We start from the raw sequence: 23,159 nt of genomic DNA on the forward strand, positions 1-23,159 counted from the left end.
AAAATATGTACATATGTAAAATATATTTCTAAAGAAATACAAATTATAAAATATATATTTTTATATATGTAAAATGTATTTCTAAAGAAATACAAATCATAAAATATATATTTATATATATGTAAAATATATTTCTAAAGAAATACCAATTATAAAATATATATTTCTATATAAGTAAAATAATAAGATCGTTTATCAAATTATTAAGAAATTAATAGCTGGAATATTAGCAGGCACGTGGAGTGGTCGCTTAGTGTTGGTAGCAAGGGTGGGTAATTGTTCGTTGGTCCTGGACGTTACCGGTGATTTATCAGGGGTTGTTTCAGTGCTCCTTTTTAGGGGTGGCTTCCTTATGTACAGAATATCTACACAGTCCTTGTATGTGTTTTCTTCCCAACACGCTTGCTGAGTGCGCATAACTCAAATGTAGGTGGGATCAGCAAACTTGCTCCAGGTGACTGATCATGAGAAACAATTTCATTCAGATTTCTCTGAATCGAGATGTGTTTCTGAGACTTAAAACATTACAACAAATAAAGAAATTTTTTAAAAGCAAGCTTTTTTGTGTGCAAATAGAGGAGAGGGAGAAAGGGCAAGGAAGAATCTGCAGATACATAGTGCTTTCTGAAAATCGTACTCTTTTAAGATGTCTTGGACTGGTCATCAGAAACTGCTACCTTTCTGAAAATTCAGGTCTTTTTATCCGGTGGATTGCTATATCTTTTTTTTTGACAACAGAAATATATTTAAAAAACGTAATGCTAGCTGATTTTTTTCTTACTCGTTTCTGTTTGCACACTAAACTTCATAATGATTATTCCTTTTATTTCAGTGGGTTGTCCGTAAACGCTCTAATATTTTCACACACTTGTTTTCCAGACCATAAGCCGAGCTTTCATGAATGGGAGCTCTGTTGAACATGTGATTGAGTTTGGGCTGGATTATCCTGAGGGAATGGCTGTAGACTGGATGGGAAAGAACCTCTACTGGGCAGATACTGGAACGAATCGCATTGAAGTGGCCCGTCTGGATGGGCAGTACAGGCAGGTCCTGGTGTGGAAGGACTTGGACAACCCAAGGTCTCTGGCTCTTGATCCTACCAAAGGGTAAGGGACAGTGGCGTTCGTCCGAGCTTTGTGTGCGTGTTCTTGTACGTGACAAGCCAATGGGCAGTTTGTATAGCCCCATTTCTCCAGCGTCTTCCCAAAGATAAGTGCTCCACAACCCTGTGGTTACAATGAAAAATTAAGAATTGCCAATCATATTTTTCTGCCTTTGTCTAAAAAAGGAGTACTGTGATACTGCACATAACCACATGCATTATCCCTATTTTTTCCTTTTAAAGAACTGAAAATAAATTTAGAAAAATTAAGGCGTGCAGCTGAACACAGTCTTGCCTACTGATGTACTCTTCTTGTTCTTCTCGTGGCAGATACATGTACTGGACTGAGTGGGGAGGCAAACCGAGGATTGTGCGAGCCTACATGGACGGAACAAACAGCATCACTTTGGTGGACAAAGTGGGTCGTGCCAATGACCTCACTATTGATTATGCGGACCAAAGGCTATATTGGACTGACTTAGACACAAGCATGATTGAGTCATCAAATATGCTAGGTAATCTAGTGTTAATTACGCCAGCCAGTACAGAAATAGGCATTGGCCGTAGTAAAACGATTGAATAATATGAAATTGGAATAATATAATCGATATTAAATCCGTATTTTTTAATGAGAATAAATTGAGAATTAAATGTTTAGGGAGATTAAAATAAACTTCCTAAATTAATAACCGTATGATGATTTATGAAGATGGTGAGAAATGTTCTAATTCCTCTGTATTGATATGAAACAGGCCATGTTTTACCAAAGCAGAGGTGACCGCTGAGTTTCTCAAGGTGGGAACAACTTAGAGGTCCGCTGTAAAGCACCCCTGACTTTTCAGTCTAGACATTAATTTTCTCCTGAAGTATTATCTCTGTCTCCAGCTTCAGGAAAGTTGTATTAGTTCAAAACCAAAACACTGCTTGTGTTTCCTGCACTCTGAAAGGCGGTGCAGCTACTTCTGCAGCGTATCCTAATGTGTTTTGGGCACAACTCTACACGTTTTCATATCTTCCATTGGCATTTTTTTATATGTACAAGGGGTGTGCTAGGATTCACTAACATTCACGGTGGTATTGACATGGTAAGTAACTGGGCAAAAGAAGGGAGTTGTGTTTACTGCAGATGACGTAGAGCTTTTGTGTCATCCAGATGTTTTGCAAATGTTAAATGGTCTTAAAGGTTTTAGTTGGCGCAGATAGGAATTCCTTCTTGAGAAAGCAGGGTTTGCGTGAGTTTCCAAATGCCACGCAGTGAATCGATGATAGGATCAGAAATGGAATCCAGAAGTTCCTGACCTGACATCCTATCCCTGTTCCATTTCCAAGGAGAGACCTCTGTGAGATGGGAATTAATGCCTCTGGAATTCCAGTGTAAAAATCAAGGTTTATGTGGCAGAACATATGGTATATAAGCAAACTCTTACAGGATTGTTACAGCAATGCTCTGATTGATGATATGTGCCATTTCCCTGCAAGTTTTTTGGGGTTTGGTTTGGTTTGTTTTTTTTAATCTGTGAAAGCTACCATTAGGGTGAGAAAAATTTTTTTACGGTGTTACTGTCTGTCCATATCTTCAGAATATAGAGAACCTACTAAGCTCAGGAAAACAGGAAGTGTGATACAGTTTTGGATTCTGAGGCTATCACTGATTTTTCATTTCTCGTATTTGTTGCTTTGGGATGACAACCAGTGAATGAATGGTTAGAAATTGCGGTAAGATTGTTTCTGTGTCTAGAGCTGGGATTTTTCCCTCCAAAGTGCCTGGTCTATCAAAGCTCTCGCTAAGCTGCTGCATTATGCTTAGGAGAAACCAAATAGCCAGAGGCGAGCTTGAACTAGAAACTGATTGTGGCATTGAGAAGAAATGCAATATTTAAATCATCTGTGGTAAATCAAACTGGTTCTAAAGCTGAACCTACTGTTAAGATGTATTTGTGGTGCGGAAGCAGAAGGACGAGTGCTGAAGACAGTGTTGTATGCTGTCTTTTTAGTTGGCAGATTTTTACGAAGACTCAGGCAGACTCCAAGCAGGTGGGCTTGTTGGGAAAGGAGATGCTGCTGGGCTTGGCCTGCATTGGGCAGTTGCCAGGAGAGGTCTGAATGTGCATGGCTGATCGAAGCGTCTGCCCCACCAGCAAGGAACAGAACACTCGAAGTGGATGAATGAATGCTGTCCCAGCTTAATCTTGGGCGTTATAAATGTTACCTGGCAGGAAAAAAATCACTCTATAGGGAGATTTTCCTGCATCTGCCAACTGTCAGAATTCAATTAGACAGCTTATCTGCTTTCTTCGAAAGAACCTATACCCTGAATTCATCACTGTGGACCAGAATTGCTCTAAGAAGTACCTGAGAGTGTGCAGGATATCTGTGCCCCTAACCTGGACACTTTAGGTGCCTAAAAGTAGTTGGGAAGGTTGCCTCTATCCAGATTTCGTTCTGGTGGCTTATAGGGAAATGACTTCATGTTCTAGTTTTTGGGGTTTTCATTCCCTCTGCAGTAGTCTTGGCTAAATGGGACAGGGCACGATGGAAAGTAGAGCAGGGGAATCTGAACGAGGCGTTCTGTAGAATCTAGCGTTGGACATTTGTTTGAGGCAGAAGGGGATGATGCTGATGAAGGCTACATCTTCATTTCATGTAAAGTGGCAGAGATTCGTAGTTTTGTACTTGAAAACATTTAGGAAGGTGATTTACAATAAGACTTTATCTACTTTAGTGTATTGCATCTCTGGCGCAGGCCATCTAACGTTCTAGAAGGTGTTAAATCTGCTATGAATGTTGCTAACTGAGCCACCGAACGTGGGAGTATTAGGACTGCTGCCAGACAAATGGTTTCCTAATCTCTTGGGGGAGCTGACTGTTGAATTGCACTGCAAAACGTTTGTGTTTCTTGAGTGAAACACCCTGATTTCTCATAGCTGTGTCACTGTGAATCTCAAGTTTGCTGTACGTTGTTGCTTTCGTGTATATTAATTGGGTTTTTTACTGGCCTAAGTGATTCCTGGAGCTGATGGTATTCTTGAATATGTTTTCCAATATCTATTTGGGCTGATAAGCATGAGACATACAGAGTATTTATTATTTAAACGACGATACACTGGCACAGTTTCAAATTGCTTAATAGGCAAGAGGGTATCAGGGTGAGTTTTTTGAATGCATCTGTTTAGATTACCTTGTGAGCATAATGAATTAATAATGAATTCCATGGTGCTGACTTGAGAAATGAGGTTTTATTTTAAAAAGAGAAGAAACTTTTTCTTGGTGCCAGTCACACTCTTCATTTCATGACTTGGGAATTGTCCTTTAGTTGATAACCCTTATTTTTGCAGGACAAGAACGCGAAATCATAGCAGATGATCTACCTCATCCATTCGGATTAACCCAATACAGCGATTACATCTACTGGACAGACTGGAATCTTCACAGTATAGAAAGAGCAGACAAGACCAGTGGGAAGAACAGGACACTTATCCAGGGCCATCTGGATTTTGTGATGGATATACTGGTCTTCCATTCTTCACGTCAGGACGGCTTGAATGATTGTGTGCAGAACAATGGCCATTGCGGTCACTTGTGCCTTGCCATACCGAATGGGTTTAGGTGTGGCTGTGCTGCTCATTATACCTTGGATCCCAACAGCCGGAACTGTAGTTGTAAGCCTCTTGGTTTGCTATTCTATTCTTCAGCGCTTGTGGCTCCCGGGTGCTTGTGATCCCTTTCAGAACAAAGAGGGAAGGGGTATCACAAGTCCATTTCAATGGTTCTGGCTTTAAAGGTGACCTTTAAATTTGAGGACGGAGGATGGAGTTTTACACCCGTTTTTGTGACATGCATTAGGGCTGACGATTTGTATTTCAAATCTTAGAAATAACAGCGCTGTCAAGTCTAGTCTTTTTTGGTTTACTGGGCTTTCTAGGTGATCCAGCTGATTGAAACTTTCCCAATCCTTACCTAAGTGTGTAGGTGGGTGGCAGAGAAATTCTAAACAAAAAATATCTTTTTCTCTGAAGTGTTTAATGAAGTCAGCATCCCAAATAGTGCAGTGGCACTTGCAATTCCTGCGTTTTTCCCCTGCCTGTGATGATACAGGCCTGCCGGGTCACTCGTCCGTTAAGAATTTAAGTTTCTAGTAAAAACAGCAGATGAATGGAAAATGGACTGTTGACTTGAAAAAATAAACCAACAAAGCTTCAGGTATCCTGGCACAGTAGCATATAAGGAAATTTTAACTGGATGAAAGGATGGGCTTAGGAAAGGCAGGTCCTGCTTGACTGACCTGATCTCCTTCTGTGACAAGATGACCCGCTTAGTGGACGAGGGAAAGGCTGTGGATGTTGCCTGTCTGGACCTTAGTAAAGCCTTCGGCACCGTCTCCCACAGCATCTCCTGGAGAAAGTGGCTGCTCATGGCTTGGGCAGGTGTACTCTACACTGGGTGAAAAACTGAACGCAGTTACACCCTGCTGGCACCGGGCACAAGCGGCGTCCCCAGGGCTCGGTGCTGGGGCCGGTCCTGCTTAATGCCTTTATCGATGATCTGGGCGAGGGGATCGAGTGCTCCCTCGGTACCTTTGCAGATGACACCGAGCTGGGGGGTTGTTGATCCGCTGGAGGGAGGCAGGCTCTGCGGAGGGATGTGGTTTAGTGGTGAAATTGGCAGTGCTGGGTTAATGGTTGGACTCCATGATCATAAAAGTCTTTTCCAACCTAAATGGTTCTGTGATAATACAGGAAAACCTGTGACTGTGTATTGCCACTGTCACTGATGTTACTTAAATTCCACATGAGGAACATAGTTACTTTATAACATGAAAAAGGAATACTTCCTGGGTGGGAGTGTGCCCGCTTACCCTCCAGAAGTACACAAAGACACATTTTCAACGTAAAAGCAAAAATCTCCGATTATGAATGACTTTATTTTTCATTGTGACTATAATTGTCCCTCTGGGATTTTGTCCTACATATTGTCTTCTGTGTGAATGTATTTTTGACCGTGTGAGTTGCATTTTCTTACGCATTCCGTTTCGGCTTGTTTCAGCACCTGCCAGCTTCCTGTTGTTTAGCCAAAAATCTGCAATCAGCCGGATGATCCCAGATGATCAACAAAGCCCAGACATCATCCTGCCCATGCACGGTCTGAGGAATGTCAAAGCTATTGATTATGATCCCTTAGATAAATTGATCTACTGGGTGGATGGACGTCAGAATATTATAAAAAGAGCCAAAGACGATGGCACACAGGCAAGTTTATACGGTGCATATGGGTTTGTATCTGTCTTGTAGTGTGCTTTGTACTTTACGCTTGACTTTCCTCTTCTGCCCCCTGTACCAAGGAATCATCGGTTTAAACTTTACTCTTGCCAGTACTTCTTCATGTATATTCTATTTATACGTGAAAATTACTGAAGGCTTTTAGGGTAGTGGTTTTAATTTATACACAAAGAAATATCATAGAATGTAGCACCTCATATGTATCTGAAACTGCAAGCCTTGAATTGCAGTCTTAGGAATGGGCACTGAAGTGAGGCAGACTCACTGTTCATACTCAGGAGAGATAAATTGTATTCTAAAATCAATATTGTGCATGCCAGTCGTGTGGTGATATTGTCATCATTGTAAAGCGCTCTCAAAATGAAAACTCTCAGCTGTCCAAGCTGTAGTTAAGCCCTGAGTGAATGTAGGGTTGATTGCTTTACCAGATAGGGATAGGCTCATCCACATGCTTAATTGTTTTACAGGGTTGGGGACGTTATTCTTTTATGCTAGTTATTCACACAACAGTGGAAAGAAGTGTACTGTTCTTCCCGGCAGTGCTATGTGTTAACATAGCTGAACTCCCAGGTCAAGATAACAGACTCTTTAAGAACTGTGGTTTGAATAAGAATATAAAATGAAATGGAGAATGGCCAAGGTGTATTTTCCTAGAGCTGGGGCAGTCCTATCTAAATGATACGACGTGGTATCAGTGGAAATGGACAGGTCTGTTCATGCATCAAGGCACTCAGATTTTATTGTTTCCTTTAAAGGAAGAGATGACGATTTTATTTTTTTGCCATTTCTTTTAAGATTGGGAGGAGGCATGTTGGGATGAGCAGCTAGCTGGGTTGTGGATGAATTTTGAAGAAGTTTTGCTCTTGCTCTTTGGGATTATGCTAGGTGCTAATTGTTGTAATCTAGCTTCTCTTTGGTACTTGCTAGGTGCAAATTGCAATGGAGATTCATTTGCTCTGTGTTTTTCTCTACCTTGGTCACACAGCTTTGAAGATGCAGATCCCCGACAAATTTTGACTTCCCAATTTTCACTAACTGTATTTACTTACTTTTGCTAAATTGTGCTGTTTGCAAATGATGCATATGAATTTCGTACCTGGGTAATGCTACCTTTGATTTCAGGAGAAGAATTATTTCTTTTTATTTCTAGGCATGCTGTCAAGACAAAATAGGGATAAAAGCTTGTATATCACTATGCAGAACTTGGATGCTTTAAACCAAATTGTGGAAATACAACTTTCACAAGGAATGCTCTGTTGGGTAATTAATTTGACTTAAGCTGAGCATGGAACGGTGTCTTCAGCTTTCTTGACCTGTGGGAGCTTTTTCTGGTGCTGTTTTTGTGTTTGGATGGGGAGCACTGCATTAGGACACTTAAAGAAGCCACCGCTTTCCCCTCACTGTTATCATGTCACCAGAAGAGTCACCTCTGAGGGCTGCTTTGATGCTGGAAGTCCTGCCAGCAGTATTGTATTCCTGCCCCAATGGCACTGGTATTGGCTGTATGCTAGTGGAGCCTGTGTCATGTGAAACAAACAGAAATAGTATTTTACTTCAGAGGTTTTTTCGTATGCTCTAGTGCTCTTCACAGAAGTACCGAAGTCTATGTTAGTATTCAACATAGAGTTAAAAAGTGTAGTAAATAGCGTGTTAGTTAGATTGGATGGGGTTGAGGGTGATGATTCTGTGAAGTTGGCCGTAGTGTCAGGGTTCGTAAGGGCCATCATACAGACAGGAGGGTGACAGCAAGGGAACGTTGTTCTTATGGGTACGAGGCAGAGCTATAGCCGTCTGACATGCAGGCAAACAGAACCTAGTTTCATTAAAATATTTTAGTTTTTAAGAGAAGCCAGGACTTAAAGAAAATCAGTACCTACTACACTACAAATAATAAAGCAGGGAGACTTCGGCCAGAGGCAGAGATTTGTTCAGCTGCCTGTGTAACAGTGCAGGGCTGGCCCCAAGGCTGCCTTCTGTCTTGCATTGTTTCATTCAAGATGGTTCCATGCATAAACATTCGCTATTGTTTTCTTCCATCTCCTGCTAATGAATTCTACTTACAGGAGGTGCCACAACTGCTTTCTGGGGAGTTTTGCATAATCTTAACAAATTTTGTCCAGATGTTTTTCCTCTGATTCACAGTTCGAATCAAATCTTTTTTTTATTGAGCTTTATCGTATTTCTTGTATCGGTTGTTTCCTTGTGGGGAGGTTTAGGTGTTTCTGGACCGTCAGGTAAACCATGCTTTCAGTGTTCTTCAGTCCGTAAGCAGAATAATGACTGGAAATGGTTTCCTATATGTTGCCTTGCAGCCCTTCACGGTCATGAGTACTCCAAACCAAAGCCAGAACCCAGAGAAGCAGCCACATGATCTCAGCATCGATATATACAGCCATACCTTGTACTGGACCTGTGAGGCCACAAATTCAGTCAACGTCCACAGGCTGAACGGCGAGTCAATCGGGATGGTGCTGCGAGGGGATCACGACAAGCCCAGAGCCATTGTAGTGAACGCAGAGCGAGGGTGAGGTTCCTTCCTGTACCTTGTACAGAGCGCTCTTGCAATGTGTGTCAGCTATGCGTGTGAATCAAATTTTTGCAGATTTGATTGTTCAGGATGTAGGTGACTGCTTGTCCGATTCTGGCTTTTAAAGGTATCCAGCTTTCTCTTGCTGTTCTCTCCTTTGCTGCCTCCTCTGGTGTGCCGATGAGGTGTTCCCACAGCCATGTGGTTGGTTGTCGTGAAGATCTAACCCAGGCAGTGAATGCAAAGCAAAACCAACTTGTCCTGTGTGCTGTTTGAGTACACAGCCCCGCCAGCTAAGAGGAAAACCAAGAGAGTTTGCACTGTGCTTATATCAGCTGGGGATCTGGCTCATAAATGTTTGGACATCATAAAATAAATGTTTCCAGGATAAAAAAAAAGGAATCTCTCATATGACACAACTATTCCTGATGATGTAATAGTATAAAGTTAAAAAAAATAAAAACAAACCCCTTATGTCCTATACATTTTTAAGTTAGTTCTGCCTTGAGTATCTCAAAAACGTCTGAAATGAATTAGAACAGATAGGATGTACTAGAGTGATTTCCCACAGGAAGAAAACATGTTGTTTTGCTGCAAAGCAGTTTTTGGTTAGATTCAGCAGACCCCGTCTCCACTTGAGGTGGTTAGTAGCTTCATTCTTAGAGGTCAAAGATGGTCCTTTACTGTTCTCTTTAGTAAGTTAGATGCTTAAATCCCAATTTACTACTAAGTGGCTTACCATGTGCTTGACAGATGTCAAATTACAGTATTTCGTAACTGTGTGGATACAGTAGTACCCAGAGACTCTTATCTGGAGCATGTATTGGATTGGTATTTTATACAACACTCAGTGTACTTTGCACAGTACAAAAGCTGCTGTGGGGAGAGGAGGATTAGAGGAAAGATTCTAATCTCATTGGGACTAAGTCACTTGGACATAGTTTGTATTTATAAAAGCTTATCTGCTTTCTCCATTAAAATAGGAGTTTGGGTTTGTTGATCTCTAAAACTCTCAACTTCTCTAGTCAGGTTTTCAAATGATTGCAAGATAAATCTGTTTTTAAATTAAAGGAGAAAAAGATGGGGGAGAGACCGTGCCTGAACACTGTGACTACCTGGGAGAGCTGTATGAGTGATCCGTGTACTGAGCTTCTGCCTTAGTTCCAGAAGTTCTCCCTCCCACCTCTCCCTTCTGCCTTTCCTTGTTGCACCGCTGTGAAAGGCTGTGAGCAGCGTAGCCCCCTGCATTTCGGGAGTTTGCCCGTGTTACCCTCCAGTGACAAAACAGTGCCCTTTTCCCTGAGGGAGCTCTCAGTTCATCAGCTGGGTGCACAAGCCCCTATTTTCTCTGTGCAGAGGGAGGGCAGAGGCTGAGACAGCAGGGTACGTGCCATCCTCGGTGGTTCTTCCTTCTCTGATCTTTGCTCCTCTCAGGTTTCATAGGCCCTCCCGGGTTCTGTAGGACCTTCTGCTTGCTGAGAAAGAAGTTAACCCGGAAGGAGAGGAGGTGACGGTTAGTGCTGCTCGTCAGAAAGAGCCGCTGGGCTTTGATTCACAGGTGGGGCCAGGGATAGCTGCAGGACGGCTGTGCTGGGCTCTTACAGCCGCCCCCTCCGCCGCAGGACCGGTGCCGAGGTCTGAGGTGTTCCATGGCCCGGTGTGTGAAGGACAAATGCCGTTAATGCCAGGCTATCTCAATATGCCAGTTAGCAAATGTCTGGGGCTCTGCAGCTGACCGATCTGGATCTTTGCAGCTGGGAGCAGCAGCCAGCGCGGTCATCCCTGTGTAAGCCATTCCCAGTGCCCACGCAGAACGTGCGTGCCTCCCTTCCGAAGCTCTCCGTTAAGCAGCTGGTATCTTTGTTCTCAGGTACATGTACTTCACCAACATGCAGGAGCGAGCTCCCAAGATTGAGCGTGCGGCCCTGGATGGCACAGAGAGAGAAGTGCTTTTTACAACTGGCTTGATCCGACCGGTAGCACTGGTGATTGACAACAAACTTGGAAAGCTTTTCTGGGTGGATGCAGATCTGAAGCGCATCGAAAGCTGTGACTTGTCAGGTATGTGGTATGCACGTATTAAACGTCTGGAGCGCAATATGTGTATGTATAGGACCTCATTCCCTCTTTGATGCTGACCCCAGTAGCTTCCATCTCCGCTGCTGCCAGTTCTGTGTAGGCAGTCACAGATAACAATTGCTGGTGGGCTTCCATCTTTGATGTGATCGGAATAAACGTGTCTGTAATGATTGGCACCTTCCAAGAGAGCCATTTGACTTCTGCTATGTTCTGAAAGCAGCTCTTGAAAGAGCACATATAAGTAGGTGTTGCCAGTCATGGAACCCTTAAATCACCTCCCCCCTGCCCTTTTTTTTCCCTTATGATTCGAAAAGTTTGCCCAGCTCATCAATTTTTCTTTCTCTAGAGTTTACAGCTTAGTAAATCAAGGTAGCTTGAAAAACAAACAGAAGGAGGGGGAAGGAGGAGAAGAAGGAAGAAGGCGGAGAAGGGCAAAACAGTGGACAGAGGTCAATTCAGTGCAGTTTTTCTGTATGAGTAAAATAAAGCGTTACTCCATGGCCATAGCAATAGCATCAGCATCACGTGGATCTTGGAGCACGCTGTTCATCACTGACGTTTAAAAGCACTTGGTGCTAAAGAAGTGCAGAAATGGGCTCGCTTATCTGGTGAGCGGTGTGGCGTAGAGGATCCGGTGGCCCTACTTTCTGACTCATGACTCATTCTCTCATTGTCATCATCTGTGTATCAAGAAATGAAACTCCTAAAGGAAGGGCAGAGAGAAGCAGCCTAGCATGAGGGGGTGGAAGCTGGGCTGTTCGAGTGATTGGCATCTGCCGTAAAAGGTTTTTGGTGGCTCCTTTCTTCAGGCCATCTAGTCACATCCTTCCCCTGTGTTGTAGCGAGGCAATGAACTAAAATGGGAGAAAACTGTTCACTTTTTTACGAGGACGGTTTGGTTTTGAGCACCTAAAACTGACTCAAGGTCAGACTCGGGTCTCTTCTGCCAGAGAGGGGATAAAAACATGAAGCTGAGGCTGGGACGGCAAAGCAGCCAGTGTCTTTCATCCGTTTCCAAACTGGATAGGGGAGTATTGTCAAACTGCCTGTCTAGCCACAAAATGTCCCATCCAGGACAGGTGTCAGAGGACTTACAAGAATTTGTAGGAGAAAAGAAGATAGGAGGGAGACAAGATTTGACCTATGAAACAACCCATGTTTGAGAAGAGAAGACCGACATAGTAGGATACATAACAGAAAACGCATCAGAGATACTGAGGTGTTGTCTAGTGATGAAAGGAGAAGTGCTGTAGGAGCAAATGCAAAAGTAAAATGACAGGACCAAAAAGGTTCATGTCACGCAGATGTTGTGGCTGAAGTGGTATCCACAAACGCAAGAGAGAGGAGAGGCACTAAACACAATTATGTGGAAATCATATGGTTTGGGAGAGGGGGGTGTACCAGGGACGAGTTAAATGAATTGATCCCTCTCTCCCTTCTCAATAACTAGTGCTGCTACTGATAAAAGGGTGGCCCCCGCGTAATAGGAAGCCGCATTACTTAACGAAGCTGTAGCATACCGTGGCCCTGGCTATGCCTGGGTCTTCTACTTTGTATGTACATCATCATCCTTTTAGATTTAGCACACGTGCCAGGCTGTGACTCAGCAGATGGGCACGGGCAGGGGCCGGGTGCTTCTCGCTTTCATGGTACAGGTCGGAAAATGGACGGTGTTCTCCCACAGTACAGCACAAAATGCAGAGGAGTCTGTTTATTACTGCTTTAGAGCTAAGTCCCGAATGACTAAGACCTGACAGTAGGACTTAGGTAAACATATATGAGTAAATCAGCAGCTAGGCCATCACGTGGTGGTAGCCGTGTCCTGTGATTGCATCTTCCTTTGCATTCTTCCTTTCTGTGACAGTAAAACTCCACGTAAGCATGTGTTTGCATACTGGATATTTATTTTAATCTGATTCTTTGGATCTTTTTACAGGGGAAACTCAACTTTTTGTGTTTAAAATTGAACCAAAGCTTTTAGTGTGTGTTTGATGGGGTCACAGCTAAAGATTCAGACCCTATGGGTAAGATGGATGCAGGGGGAAGCTACAGGATTAGCAGAAAACAATGTTTATTAGCTAGCAGACATGTATCCTGTAGCCAGAAAACTGTGGTTGGATTTGATCCAGCTGAGCTGTAATTTGATTCACAGAGCTGTTGATTTTTTAAATGAGTTAACAGCATTTTTTTAAAAAAAAAATATTTTACAGTCTTGCATCACAACTTCAGAAGAAATTTGGCAGCCAAACTTATGTTGGGTTTAATTAGTTCCTCTAAAAAGTATTTTTCCGAGCAAAACACTTTAAAATGGGCATATATTAGCAAAAGGATTTTAGCATAAGCTGAGGCTGCTGCATAAAATGGCCCAAAATTGTGTCTAGCATCCTTCATGCCAGTTAGACTGGTCTAGACAACCTTATTCCCCCGTAGAACTGGGGACGTGACGTGGTCATGGAGGTTTCTGAAGCTTGCGCTACACCCTGATTAACAGCATCCTGCTAAATCATGGAATAAACTGGGATGTCCAATGCCTAACTTTCAGAGGGGGATGAAAACTATAAACCAGACTGATGGTTTTCTTTATGAGGTTCTTGAATTTTTCTGTTGGAGTTGTTGATGCTTTTTAGACGTTCATAAACCATTTGCAAATAGCTTGTCTGCCACCCCAGTCAATTAAAAAGTAGTGGTTTATATTATTGTTGGAGTGACTGGAAAAAGCATAAAATTGCTGTGGTGAAAACATGCTTTGTTTTCAATTAGACTTTAAATAGAGGAATTGTGTGTCCTTCCAGCTTAATGTTCTTCACATTTAACTACACATTTCCCTCTTGAAAAGACTATACATCTGTTTCATTCTGGGTATCAGAGTATTTAATTACTATGGGAATTCAACACTTCTCCACTTGTAACATGTTTTCTTTTTTTCTTACCATATCTGTTGAAAATAGTTTATTTATTCAGATGGAATTTTTCATTTTGATCATTCTTCTGAACAGCAATTTAATGGTGTCATCCAGTGCTGTGTGCCCTTTGCCTCTCCTTTTAAAATTATTCATTTAGGACTGTTACTTAGTCGAGATCAAATCCAATGTACTTATAGTAGAGATTAATCACCTTATCCAGTGCTGCCTCCAGCAGCTTCCCGAATCACCAATGTTCAGCTTTTTGCAGATGAAGGGGGGGGAGGAAAGATGATGCTTGATGTACACCCCCAGCACCCATTACCTGGAGCCTGGTTTAGGCCTGGATTTGGGAGGCTGCTCAAACAGGCTAGGATTCTAGCAGGACTGCTCACTTGTGAGTGTCCCCCGACACTTCAGGTATTCCCGATTTCAGAATGCCTTCAGGATATCCTTCGGGAAACCAGTTTACCTTTTATTTCTAAATGGATGAGCAACGTAGCACTTAAAAAACATAATGAAAGCAGAAGGAGCTTTCTTGATACCGAGTTGAAATGAGGCTTTCGTATTCTTGTGGTATCTTGAATGCAGCTGAAAACTGTGCTTTTGGGTCAAAATGTGAGGCTTAGTCTGGCAAAAGAACAGTCGTCTTTGAAAATGCGATGACACTGAAGTTATTAAGAGCTCAAGGTTCTCAGCAGGTTGCCGGGCAAATGACCAAAGCGCCCTGTGCTTTGTTCACCGAGAACCTTATGTCAAAATGTTTCCTGGTGTTTCGAAATGTTAAGACCTGTTTAGGAGAAGACAGAGAGCATCTCAGGAACTGCGCTGCTGGAGTAGTACTGAGGGCCAGGTTTAGTGCCCACGTAGTGAAATCCGTGTAGGAGCCTCTATTCTGTTCTGTTGCTCTTCGCAAGAGTAAAATCCAGCGGTACCTTGGAAGCGTGTCCAATAATAGACACATCAGATTACAGCCAGGACTGTACTGTCACATACAGTTCATGCGTGTTTCTTCCGAAAATGGAATGAAACAAAGACGTCTTCCTCATTGGTTTGGAAACAAAAAGAAACTCAGGGCTAAAGAACTAAAACCCAATTGTAAGTCCAAGAATTTCGGATCTCTCTACAACTCAATTTGATTTGAATGCATGCTGGTTGTCATAACAGTCAAGCAAGAGTCGTTGCAGGTGGTGATCTTATGTGCAAAACTAATAGAATCTGTTATTGAAATAAATGTTACATTCTTATGCTTGGCTGAGCTCTACATAATTTATGCGGCAAATTAGTTGAATTCAGCGCTCATAGCATTTTTATAAGGTACTCAGATTCTATAATTAATTTTGTGTAGATAGTCAAAACTTAAGTTTTTTAAATGCAAGCAGACATAAGGTCTTTATTCCAAAATGACATAAGAGAGCAGAAGCACCAAGTTATGAATTTAGTTTGATCTCTCATTCTTAAAATCAAATATATCCAGTATACATAGGCATACACAGGCTCAAAATGGTTTCTTAATAGAATAATTTGAATCTCTTGTACACCGTAGACAGGCATAACAAGCAACAATTAAATGCCACTAAGTGTACGGTAGTGCACAGTAGAAGACTGCAAGTGATTAAAGTTAAAAGCAGTCATAAATGCAATTTTTCTTAACCTGATTTTTACACGTTGGCTGAGAGCAGATTTGTACACATTTATGTAGAGCAGGAAACCTGACCGTTGGGTAGTGTTTCTGTTTAAGAGCGTACTGATTTGCTTGGAGTTTGGGTTTTCTGGTTGGTTACTGAAGAAAAAAGAGAAGGTGAAGAAAATGTGAAGCTGTTAAAATACGAGCTTTTGTTTTGTGATCATGTCTCGGTGGTTGTGCTGTAGCATATGAAAGGGTTTGTGTACTTGCCTCTTGCTTTGCATGTTGAATGTTTTATTTGAGTAATGACAGTGGAGCTAATTGGTTGTATTTCACTCTAGCTTGTAGATTCCAACAAAATGTACTGCTCGGTGTATGAATGTGTTGTAAAAAATCTGGCGCAAAGAGCTGAGTCTCTGTGGGTGACACGGGTTTTTTGGGACTGGACGCAGTTACACGTAACAGCGGGTGTCAGCTCGAGGCTGATCACGGCTGGCTGGCTGGCCAGTGTGTGTGTGTGTGGGGGGGGGGGGGGGGGGGGGGCTGTGTGCCATACTGTGTTTGCTTGCCTTTGTGACATGGCAGCTGGCTGCATTTACCTGAGATGAGGCTGAACCAGCAGAGCCTTGGTCTGCATCGACAAATAAAGCCAGTGACCTTACAGCTAACTATGTTCAGGGTTGGGTTTGGTTTGGGTTTGGTTGGGTTTCTTTTTTTAAGAAATGAGTTAAAAGTCGACCGACGTGAAACTGTTCTGGTTTTTTTTGATCTCAGGTGCTAACCGTGTGACCCTGGAGGACTCCAACATCCTTCAGCCGATGGGACTCACTGTGCTGGGGAATCACTTGTACTGGATTGATCGTCAGCAGCAGATGATTGAGAGAGTGGAGAAAATGAACGGGTACAAAAGGACTAGAATTCAAGGCCGCATTGCTCACCTGACAGGCATTCATGCTGTGGAAGAGCTTGATATGGAGGAATTCTGTGAGTTTCTTTGGATAATGTGATGTCTCTCGATTTTGGCCACTGTCTCTCAAAGTCCTCAACCAGCTAAATAGTGTAATAACATTGCCTAGTGGGCTTCAAGTAAGCCATGGAGTACTTCCAGCTTGGCCAGTCGGGATACTAGAAGAGGAGGAGAAACAAGTTCCTTGTTCTTGTCGAGGAGTATTTCTGCAGAGCTAGAACATGTGATTTTGTGGCACTTAGTTACCTGCTTTGTTCAAGCTCACGTGATACTGAATTTGCTGTAAAAGCTACTTATTATTATGGTGGTTAATTTTTAAGTACAGCCCAGTAATAAGACTTGGAAAAACCTTTAAAAAGAATGAAAAGGATTGTACTTACCTCTTCTCCAGGTCTGAAACCCCAGTGTGAAGCATGACTGGTTTGCCTCAGCACAGTCAATGATGTAAAAGTCTCCAGGGAGAATGGGCAGGAAGCTCCTACAGTGAATTATTGTGGATGTGGAATTTCTCTCCCATCAGAGGTGGACCCATTTTAGGTGCTGCCTTCTGAAAGGGGTCATGCATACAGGACCTGTTTTTTCTGAATTGGTGGCCCAAGTGTAGTCTGAGGGAGAGTGCAAAAAACTCTTAAAAGTAGTCACTCCTCAAAGTGACAACACTACAGCTCCTCCTGCTCAACAAGAATATAAAAGAACGTAAAAGCACAAAGAAGAGGTGGGAAACAGAGGGCTGATGACAGTGGCCTCTCTAAACTTTGTTGCCTGTGATGAGTTGTCTTCTATAGGGAGGGTACATTTGTGTAAAATGCTTTCATTTTCACAAAAAAATACTCCACAACCCTCTGTGCCCTGTACATTAGTTTCTGTGATAGCGGAGAGTATTTTCAAACTTGCATATGTGGGCAAGCTGTTTAAAATAAGGTAGCAGAAGTATTTAAACTGTAGTAGATTCTATGTGCTGATCCTCATCCAGATGTTCTTTTTTCTTTCGCAATACCCAGTTTTTCTTCTTCTCTGCCATTTCTTGTATTTTTAGTGTGTTTCAAAGGTAATACTGAACAATGCAAAAATAATTTTGTCTTTAATTCTTAGCACTGTTAAAAAAAGAGATTATATCTCATCTGTGCTTTAAAATTATTTTTTTTTTTATGGCAAGAGTACTGTTTCTTTTAAGTCATGCTGAAAGGAACCACCTTTTGCAGCTGAAAACTGTCCTACATAGGTGACTTCTGTTACAACGGGGGAGTAAAAATACATATGTACATCTGTGCATGCCCGCACAAGTATACATGCATGCACTTTTTCTGCTAGCAACCCACGCCTCAAACAGTAGCGTGTCCAACACTGTATTAAGTTAATTAATTTGTTAAAGGTGGAAGCAGGTTGCTGAGAAGCCTGGTCAGATCGAGAACAACTTTGGCACAGAAACTATGACATCCATACCGTTTCTTTCCTGATGACATTCTTGGTCTTTACCAGTAGTAAAGAATTGTTCAGCAGCATCACAAATATCACGGGCTATAGCCCCACAGATTGCTCCAGCAAGTGCTCAGCTGTCAGCTTGAACGAGCAGGCAGGAGACTGGGTCTGTTCTGACTCTGGGCTGGGGTCCTCACAGTGACCTCACTTCTCTGCACCTGTTTCTTACCCACCTAATATGCATTTAGAGTGATTCTATTAGGAGCTCTCAGGTATTCAGTGCTTCTGGGTAACTAATTTGGGAACACATCAATGTAGCTTCCTATCTTAAAAAAAATAAGTAAATCAATTGTGCGTGCTTATATATCATATATTATGATATAATATTATATATTCTTGTGAGAACAGTGAAGTGGAGGGACTAGATATTACAAGCTCTTTAAGGTTGAAGGAGAATTCCTGAGGGTTTGGGGGGCTGGCATTCTGCAGTGACGTGTTAATTCTTCATGCCTGGCTACCCTAGAAATGTAGTTGAGATGTCTAGGTACCGCTGTACATGCAACCTTCTCCAATCTGTCTTCTCATCCCTCCTCACCTGAGGTCTCAAATTCTTTTTAGAACTCCTTTAAAGGTCTCCATATCACTGTGACTGAGAGAAATATATTCCTCATGAAATAGTGAATCAGCTTTTGAGCACTGAACTGAAAGATCCTACATTTATCTTCCAGTTAGTTCGTAGCGAAATCCTGGTTACTCGAACAGAAATGGTTTGTGAGTGTGGTTTTGTGAGTTTGCCTTAGCTAGGGGTAGTTATGATTTCTTTTATGCTGTTGAATATTCTTTCTCCTGTGTTTCTCCAGCTGTGCATCCATGCTCCCGTGACAATGGTGGGTGTTCACATATCTGCATTGCCAAAGGGGATGGGACTCCAAGGTGTTCATGCCCCGAGCACCTTGTGCTTCTACAGAACCTCTTAACATGCGGAGGTGAGTTCTGTTTAACAGTACTGCTCGGCAGGTTACATCAAAAAAGATGGGGGTCAAGGTTGCATTCCAAGGCAAAATGTGGATTTACACAGTGTTTTCCTACACATGGTGTGTTGCATCATGTGTTAAATTGACCTTTGCTTCTTCTACCAGCTGTTTTCTGCTTCAGTTTCTGGACATATGTGACCTTTCATTGCAAGCCAAATATTTTTGTTTGACCTTAAAATACTTGCATCTTCTACTGAGATTTTTGTAATTGTATGATGTGACAGCTTTAAACAAATGCTTGTAAGATGATGGTGAATCAACCCGTGATGACCTAGCAGCAGAAATTGTGCGTATGATTTCCACAGTGTGATACTCCAGTCTTTCAGATGAATTTGGCCTCATAATGTGAAACACTGGACTGCCTGGGTAGGGAATGTAGGCCAAAAGCTCCATTGCAATCATTTTTAATTGAGGTAGCTCTCCTTTTTCCACATGGTAGACTTTTCCTTTAGACTTCCCTTTTACAATCCTACGATTTTTGAAAATTGTTACATTACACTTGCAGAGGAGGTTACAAACAAAACAAAACCCCATTGTTTCTTTTTGGAAGGCATCATATCTTAAATCATTTGGCTCTGTTGGTCCTCTTGACTTCCTTTTATGTATTCATTTTGCTGTGGGTTTCATTTTCTGGCTGAACTTTGACCTCCCATGGGACAGTCATTGCCATTATAAACTGTTTTCTTTCCCATGACCACAACACGCTATGTGGTTTTAGAGTAGTGGTGGTTACATCTGCGGGGGGGGGGAAATGAATCTACTTATATTTCTTGCTGCACTGTTGTTGCACAACGTGGCCAACAAGAGATTCTTATGTCTCACTCCTTTGTTATCTTTAGCTATAAATCTAAAAATTAAGGGGCCTCCATTTCAGTGTCTGGGGTTTTTTTTATTCTAATCCTTCACTAAGCTTGCAACAACTTTTTAACCTATTTTGTCTGCCATAGTAGCTGCCAATAGCCTGCTTCAAAATAGATTAATAGCTGTTTTGGCTGGAGAACATTTGTCTGTGTACCCTTATGAATGCTCTTGACAAGTTTTAAAATGCAAACTTCTGCCTGCCAAGTGCAACCATAATGCAAGATTAAATGAGGTTCTAAATGCAGTAGTAGTATTCTGTCTGTTGAATTATCTCAACAGCACACTTGTATCAAAATTTAATTCAAAAATTGTCTTAGTATGTGTATCTAGCGTCCTTATCTTAACCTACAGCTGTCAGGTCACTGGCTACATTTGTAATTCTTATATTGCTACACCAAATAATCATAAATCAGAAAGTTAAAAATTGTTAAGTTTTAAAAAATCAAATGCATTTAGATTTTTATTTGCATTTTGTTTGTCAAGCTCTTGATTATATTTGAGTCACATTCTTGAACACTTCTCCTTAAGGAAGGAAGGACAGCAGTACTTAAAAATGGTTTGCATGTATTTGCATAGCTCTAGGATCTGTAACACCACCTTCAGGAGAAGAATACTCGCACAAAAGTTGTGTCATTCATTACAACTGAGCAGTTTTCCTTATGCTGGGTTGTGAAGTCCACTCCTGAGCCTGAACATTAATAAAAGCTCACTGGATTTCCAGAGGAGTGTTACTACCCAGAGCACACCTCCAGCTTGCTCAATATTGTGCTCGTAGACAGGGTGCTGCGGTCATACACACGTGGTACTCTGTTAATCCAGGTGGTAAAGCATCTACTTAGGGCATTAGCTGGCAACAGCAGCTGTGGGGACTCATGTCTGCTTCTGTAAACCGATAGAATTACCTTACAGGGATTTGACCCATCAACTTTCGAAATCAGTGGAAATGTATCCGTTTGCTGCAGCGGTATTTTGGGATGGCCCCCTCATTTCAAACATAACTGCTACTGATAGCAACTGAAGGGACTTAGATGTTGACTCTTTCTTTGATACTAATGGTGAAAAACTGTGCGCTAATCTGCTATGTGTAAGAATTAAAAGCATTTTTTTTAATAGATTCTTGATCTGGATTGTCTTTGTCTTTTGACATTCTGAAGAAAGCAGCTATGGATGGCTTACTACAGCGTAATTGTTGCATCTCCACTTGAGGTTGTAGCTGCTTAACGCTATCAGTGTGTAACTGCAATTTGCGCCACAGTATGGATGTGGGATGGATTGATGCCAGGATCTTGGGGTCCACAAAAAGTCAAATTTGAAGGAAGTCCCAGCTTTCTTAGGTAGAACAAACACAGAAACGCACAAGGTGCAGTGTTCCGTCTCTGCCCACAGTGACAGTGTCAGCTCAGGGCAGGCCGGCAGTGCTCCTCAGACTGCTCCGAACCGCCGCTGACCTGCAGCCCGGAGACTTCCCAGCAGGAGGGCTTAGCTTAATGTTTAACAGGCCTTTAGAGATATTTCTTCTCTATTCATATTTTTCAATTCATATCTGACTTGGAAATTCCTTTGTGGAGAAACCACTGGAAAAACAGAAAATCAGATATCATAGAAGCAGATGCTGTATGTTTTAGGTGTATTCATTGCCAATTAAAATGTACCAGGTTATTTTAGGAAGTATTGTTCCAGGCTAATGTGACTGCAGGGATTAGAATTGTGAAGAATGTGGTTTGCAATCAGAAATTGAGTATGCATTTTAATTTATGTGTATGACAGTGTCTTCCAAAAGGTGGATGTTAGAGCCGAAGTATTTGTAATTCCTGGCCTTAGTTCAGTGCTCTCCTGCTGGAGCAAGCTTCTTCAGTCAGCATGCATCCAGGTTTTGTTACGAAGTTGGCAAAATCCCATTCCCTATGCAAAATCATGTTTTCCTCTTTGCTAGAATCTTAAGTCACAGAAGAACTTTAGTCCAGACATAAATGTGTTTTTCTTGAAAAAGTCGGTCACATTTTTACTCTGTTGTAAGAGCTAAAATTGAATATACGGATCTGATTTGTTTTCTCTTTCTCCAGAACCTCCAACTTGTTCCCCAGACCAGTTTACTTGTGCAACTGGAGAGATTGACTGTATCCCAATGGCATGGCGATGTGACGGATTTCCAGAGTGTGATGACCAGAGTGATGAAGATAGTTGCCCCATATGCTCTGCATCCCAGTTCCAGTGTGAGAAAGGGCAGTGTATCGATGCACACTTGCGATGTAATGGAGAAATTGACTGCCAAGATAAATCAGATGAAGCAGATTGTGATAGTAAGATTAATTTTCCTGAACTCCTGGTTCTAACATAAGCATCCATTTGGGATTCTAACTGTTCTTGAGATAACTGTAGATATAGATATATGATTTTTAGTTCCAAATGGGGAAGAACAGCCTTAACCATAAGCCTAACTAAGCTGAGTAGGATGTATAACAACAAGAAGGAAGAATCAGAGGAACGCAGGCTTGCGCTTTACCCACAGCAGCCAAGCAGGTGTTCTGGTGCCTATCTAGTCATAATATAAAATGCACTGTGGCTTCATCTCTCACTTCTTTTGGTTTTCTTAAGATGCTCGAATGCTCCCACGCAAGCAGTACTCAATCTTTTCTTTCTTTCTGTGCAGCAATTTGTCTGCCCAATCAATTCCGATGTGCAAGCGGCCAGTGCATCCTCCTGAAGCAACAGTGTGACTCCTTTCCGGATTGCATTGACGGTTCCGATGAGCTTATGTGTGGTGAGATGCCTTTCCTTGAGATGCAAGTGCTGTGCTCAGGCGTAATGTCCCGTGTCCCTCTGCGGAGCCCCAGTCTTTGCATAGTAATACTCTTTCAGGGAAGCCCAGTGAATCTCTCGCAGGTGTATTTGGCTGCTAGATGCAGTCATGCTCTTCCATTGGTGTGTGCAGCAAAAGAGCACGAGCTTGCAGCATGGTGTAGCAAATCTGCAGCGCTGCCATTGCAGGTACTGCAGGAGCAGCAGTGGTGAAGATGAGCTGAATTCCCAGTGTTACTTCAAGCTAGTTCTAAAATGCTGTGTGGGATACAAGACTGCCTTGTTTAGGTGGGCTCCAGATCTGTATGCCCAGGGGGACCCAATTCTGCTATGCTCAGTACCTTGGAACTTGCAGAGCTGCTGCTAAGCTTGGGGTGGCTTTTAAAAATGCACGGCCCTATCCACTGCAATTAGAGGATCAAGCTGGAGGGTAATTATGTGGAGGAACTAGCATGCAATGAGCAAGTGTCCACAAGAGACCACAAGCTGGTCTCCTAAAGTGCAGTTACGAAAGGAATATAAGGAAAGACCTTGATTTTTCTGGGCAAAATGTTACTTTGAATTCTCA

General features: G+C 42.2%; 1 protein-coding gene across 1 annotated transcript in view; it reads left to right on the forward strand.

Moving 5' to 3' along the window:
- Positions 1-23,159, forward strand: part of LRP5 (LDL receptor related protein 5) — a 160,958-nt gene that overhangs the window by 122,095 nt on the left and 15,704 nt on the right. The window contains exons 10-19 of the mRNA XM_055813999.1: positions 880-1,106; positions 1,433-1,617; positions 4,438-4,761; positions 6,146-6,348; positions 8,691-8,902; positions 10,776-10,966; positions 16,286-16,495; positions 18,758-18,883; positions 21,856-22,092; positions 22,443-22,553. Coding sequence (XP_055669974.1) covers positions 880-1,106; positions 1,433-1,617; positions 4,438-4,761; positions 6,146-6,348; positions 8,691-8,902; positions 10,776-10,966; positions 16,286-16,495; positions 18,758-18,883; positions 21,856-22,092; positions 22,443-22,553 — 2,026 coding nt within the window. The remainder of the gene's footprint in view (positions 1-879; positions 1,107-1,432; positions 1,618-4,437; positions 4,762-6,145; positions 6,349-8,690; positions 8,903-10,775; positions 10,967-16,285; positions 16,496-18,757; positions 18,884-21,855; positions 22,093-22,442; positions 22,554-23,159) is intronic.

Source organism: Falco peregrinus, chromosome 9 (assembly GCF_023634155.1).
Source record: "Falco peregrinus isolate bFalPer1 chromosome 9, bFalPer1.pri, whole genome shotgun sequence".
NCBI lineage: Eukaryota > Metazoa > Chordata > Aves > Falconiformes > Falconidae > Falco > Falco peregrinus.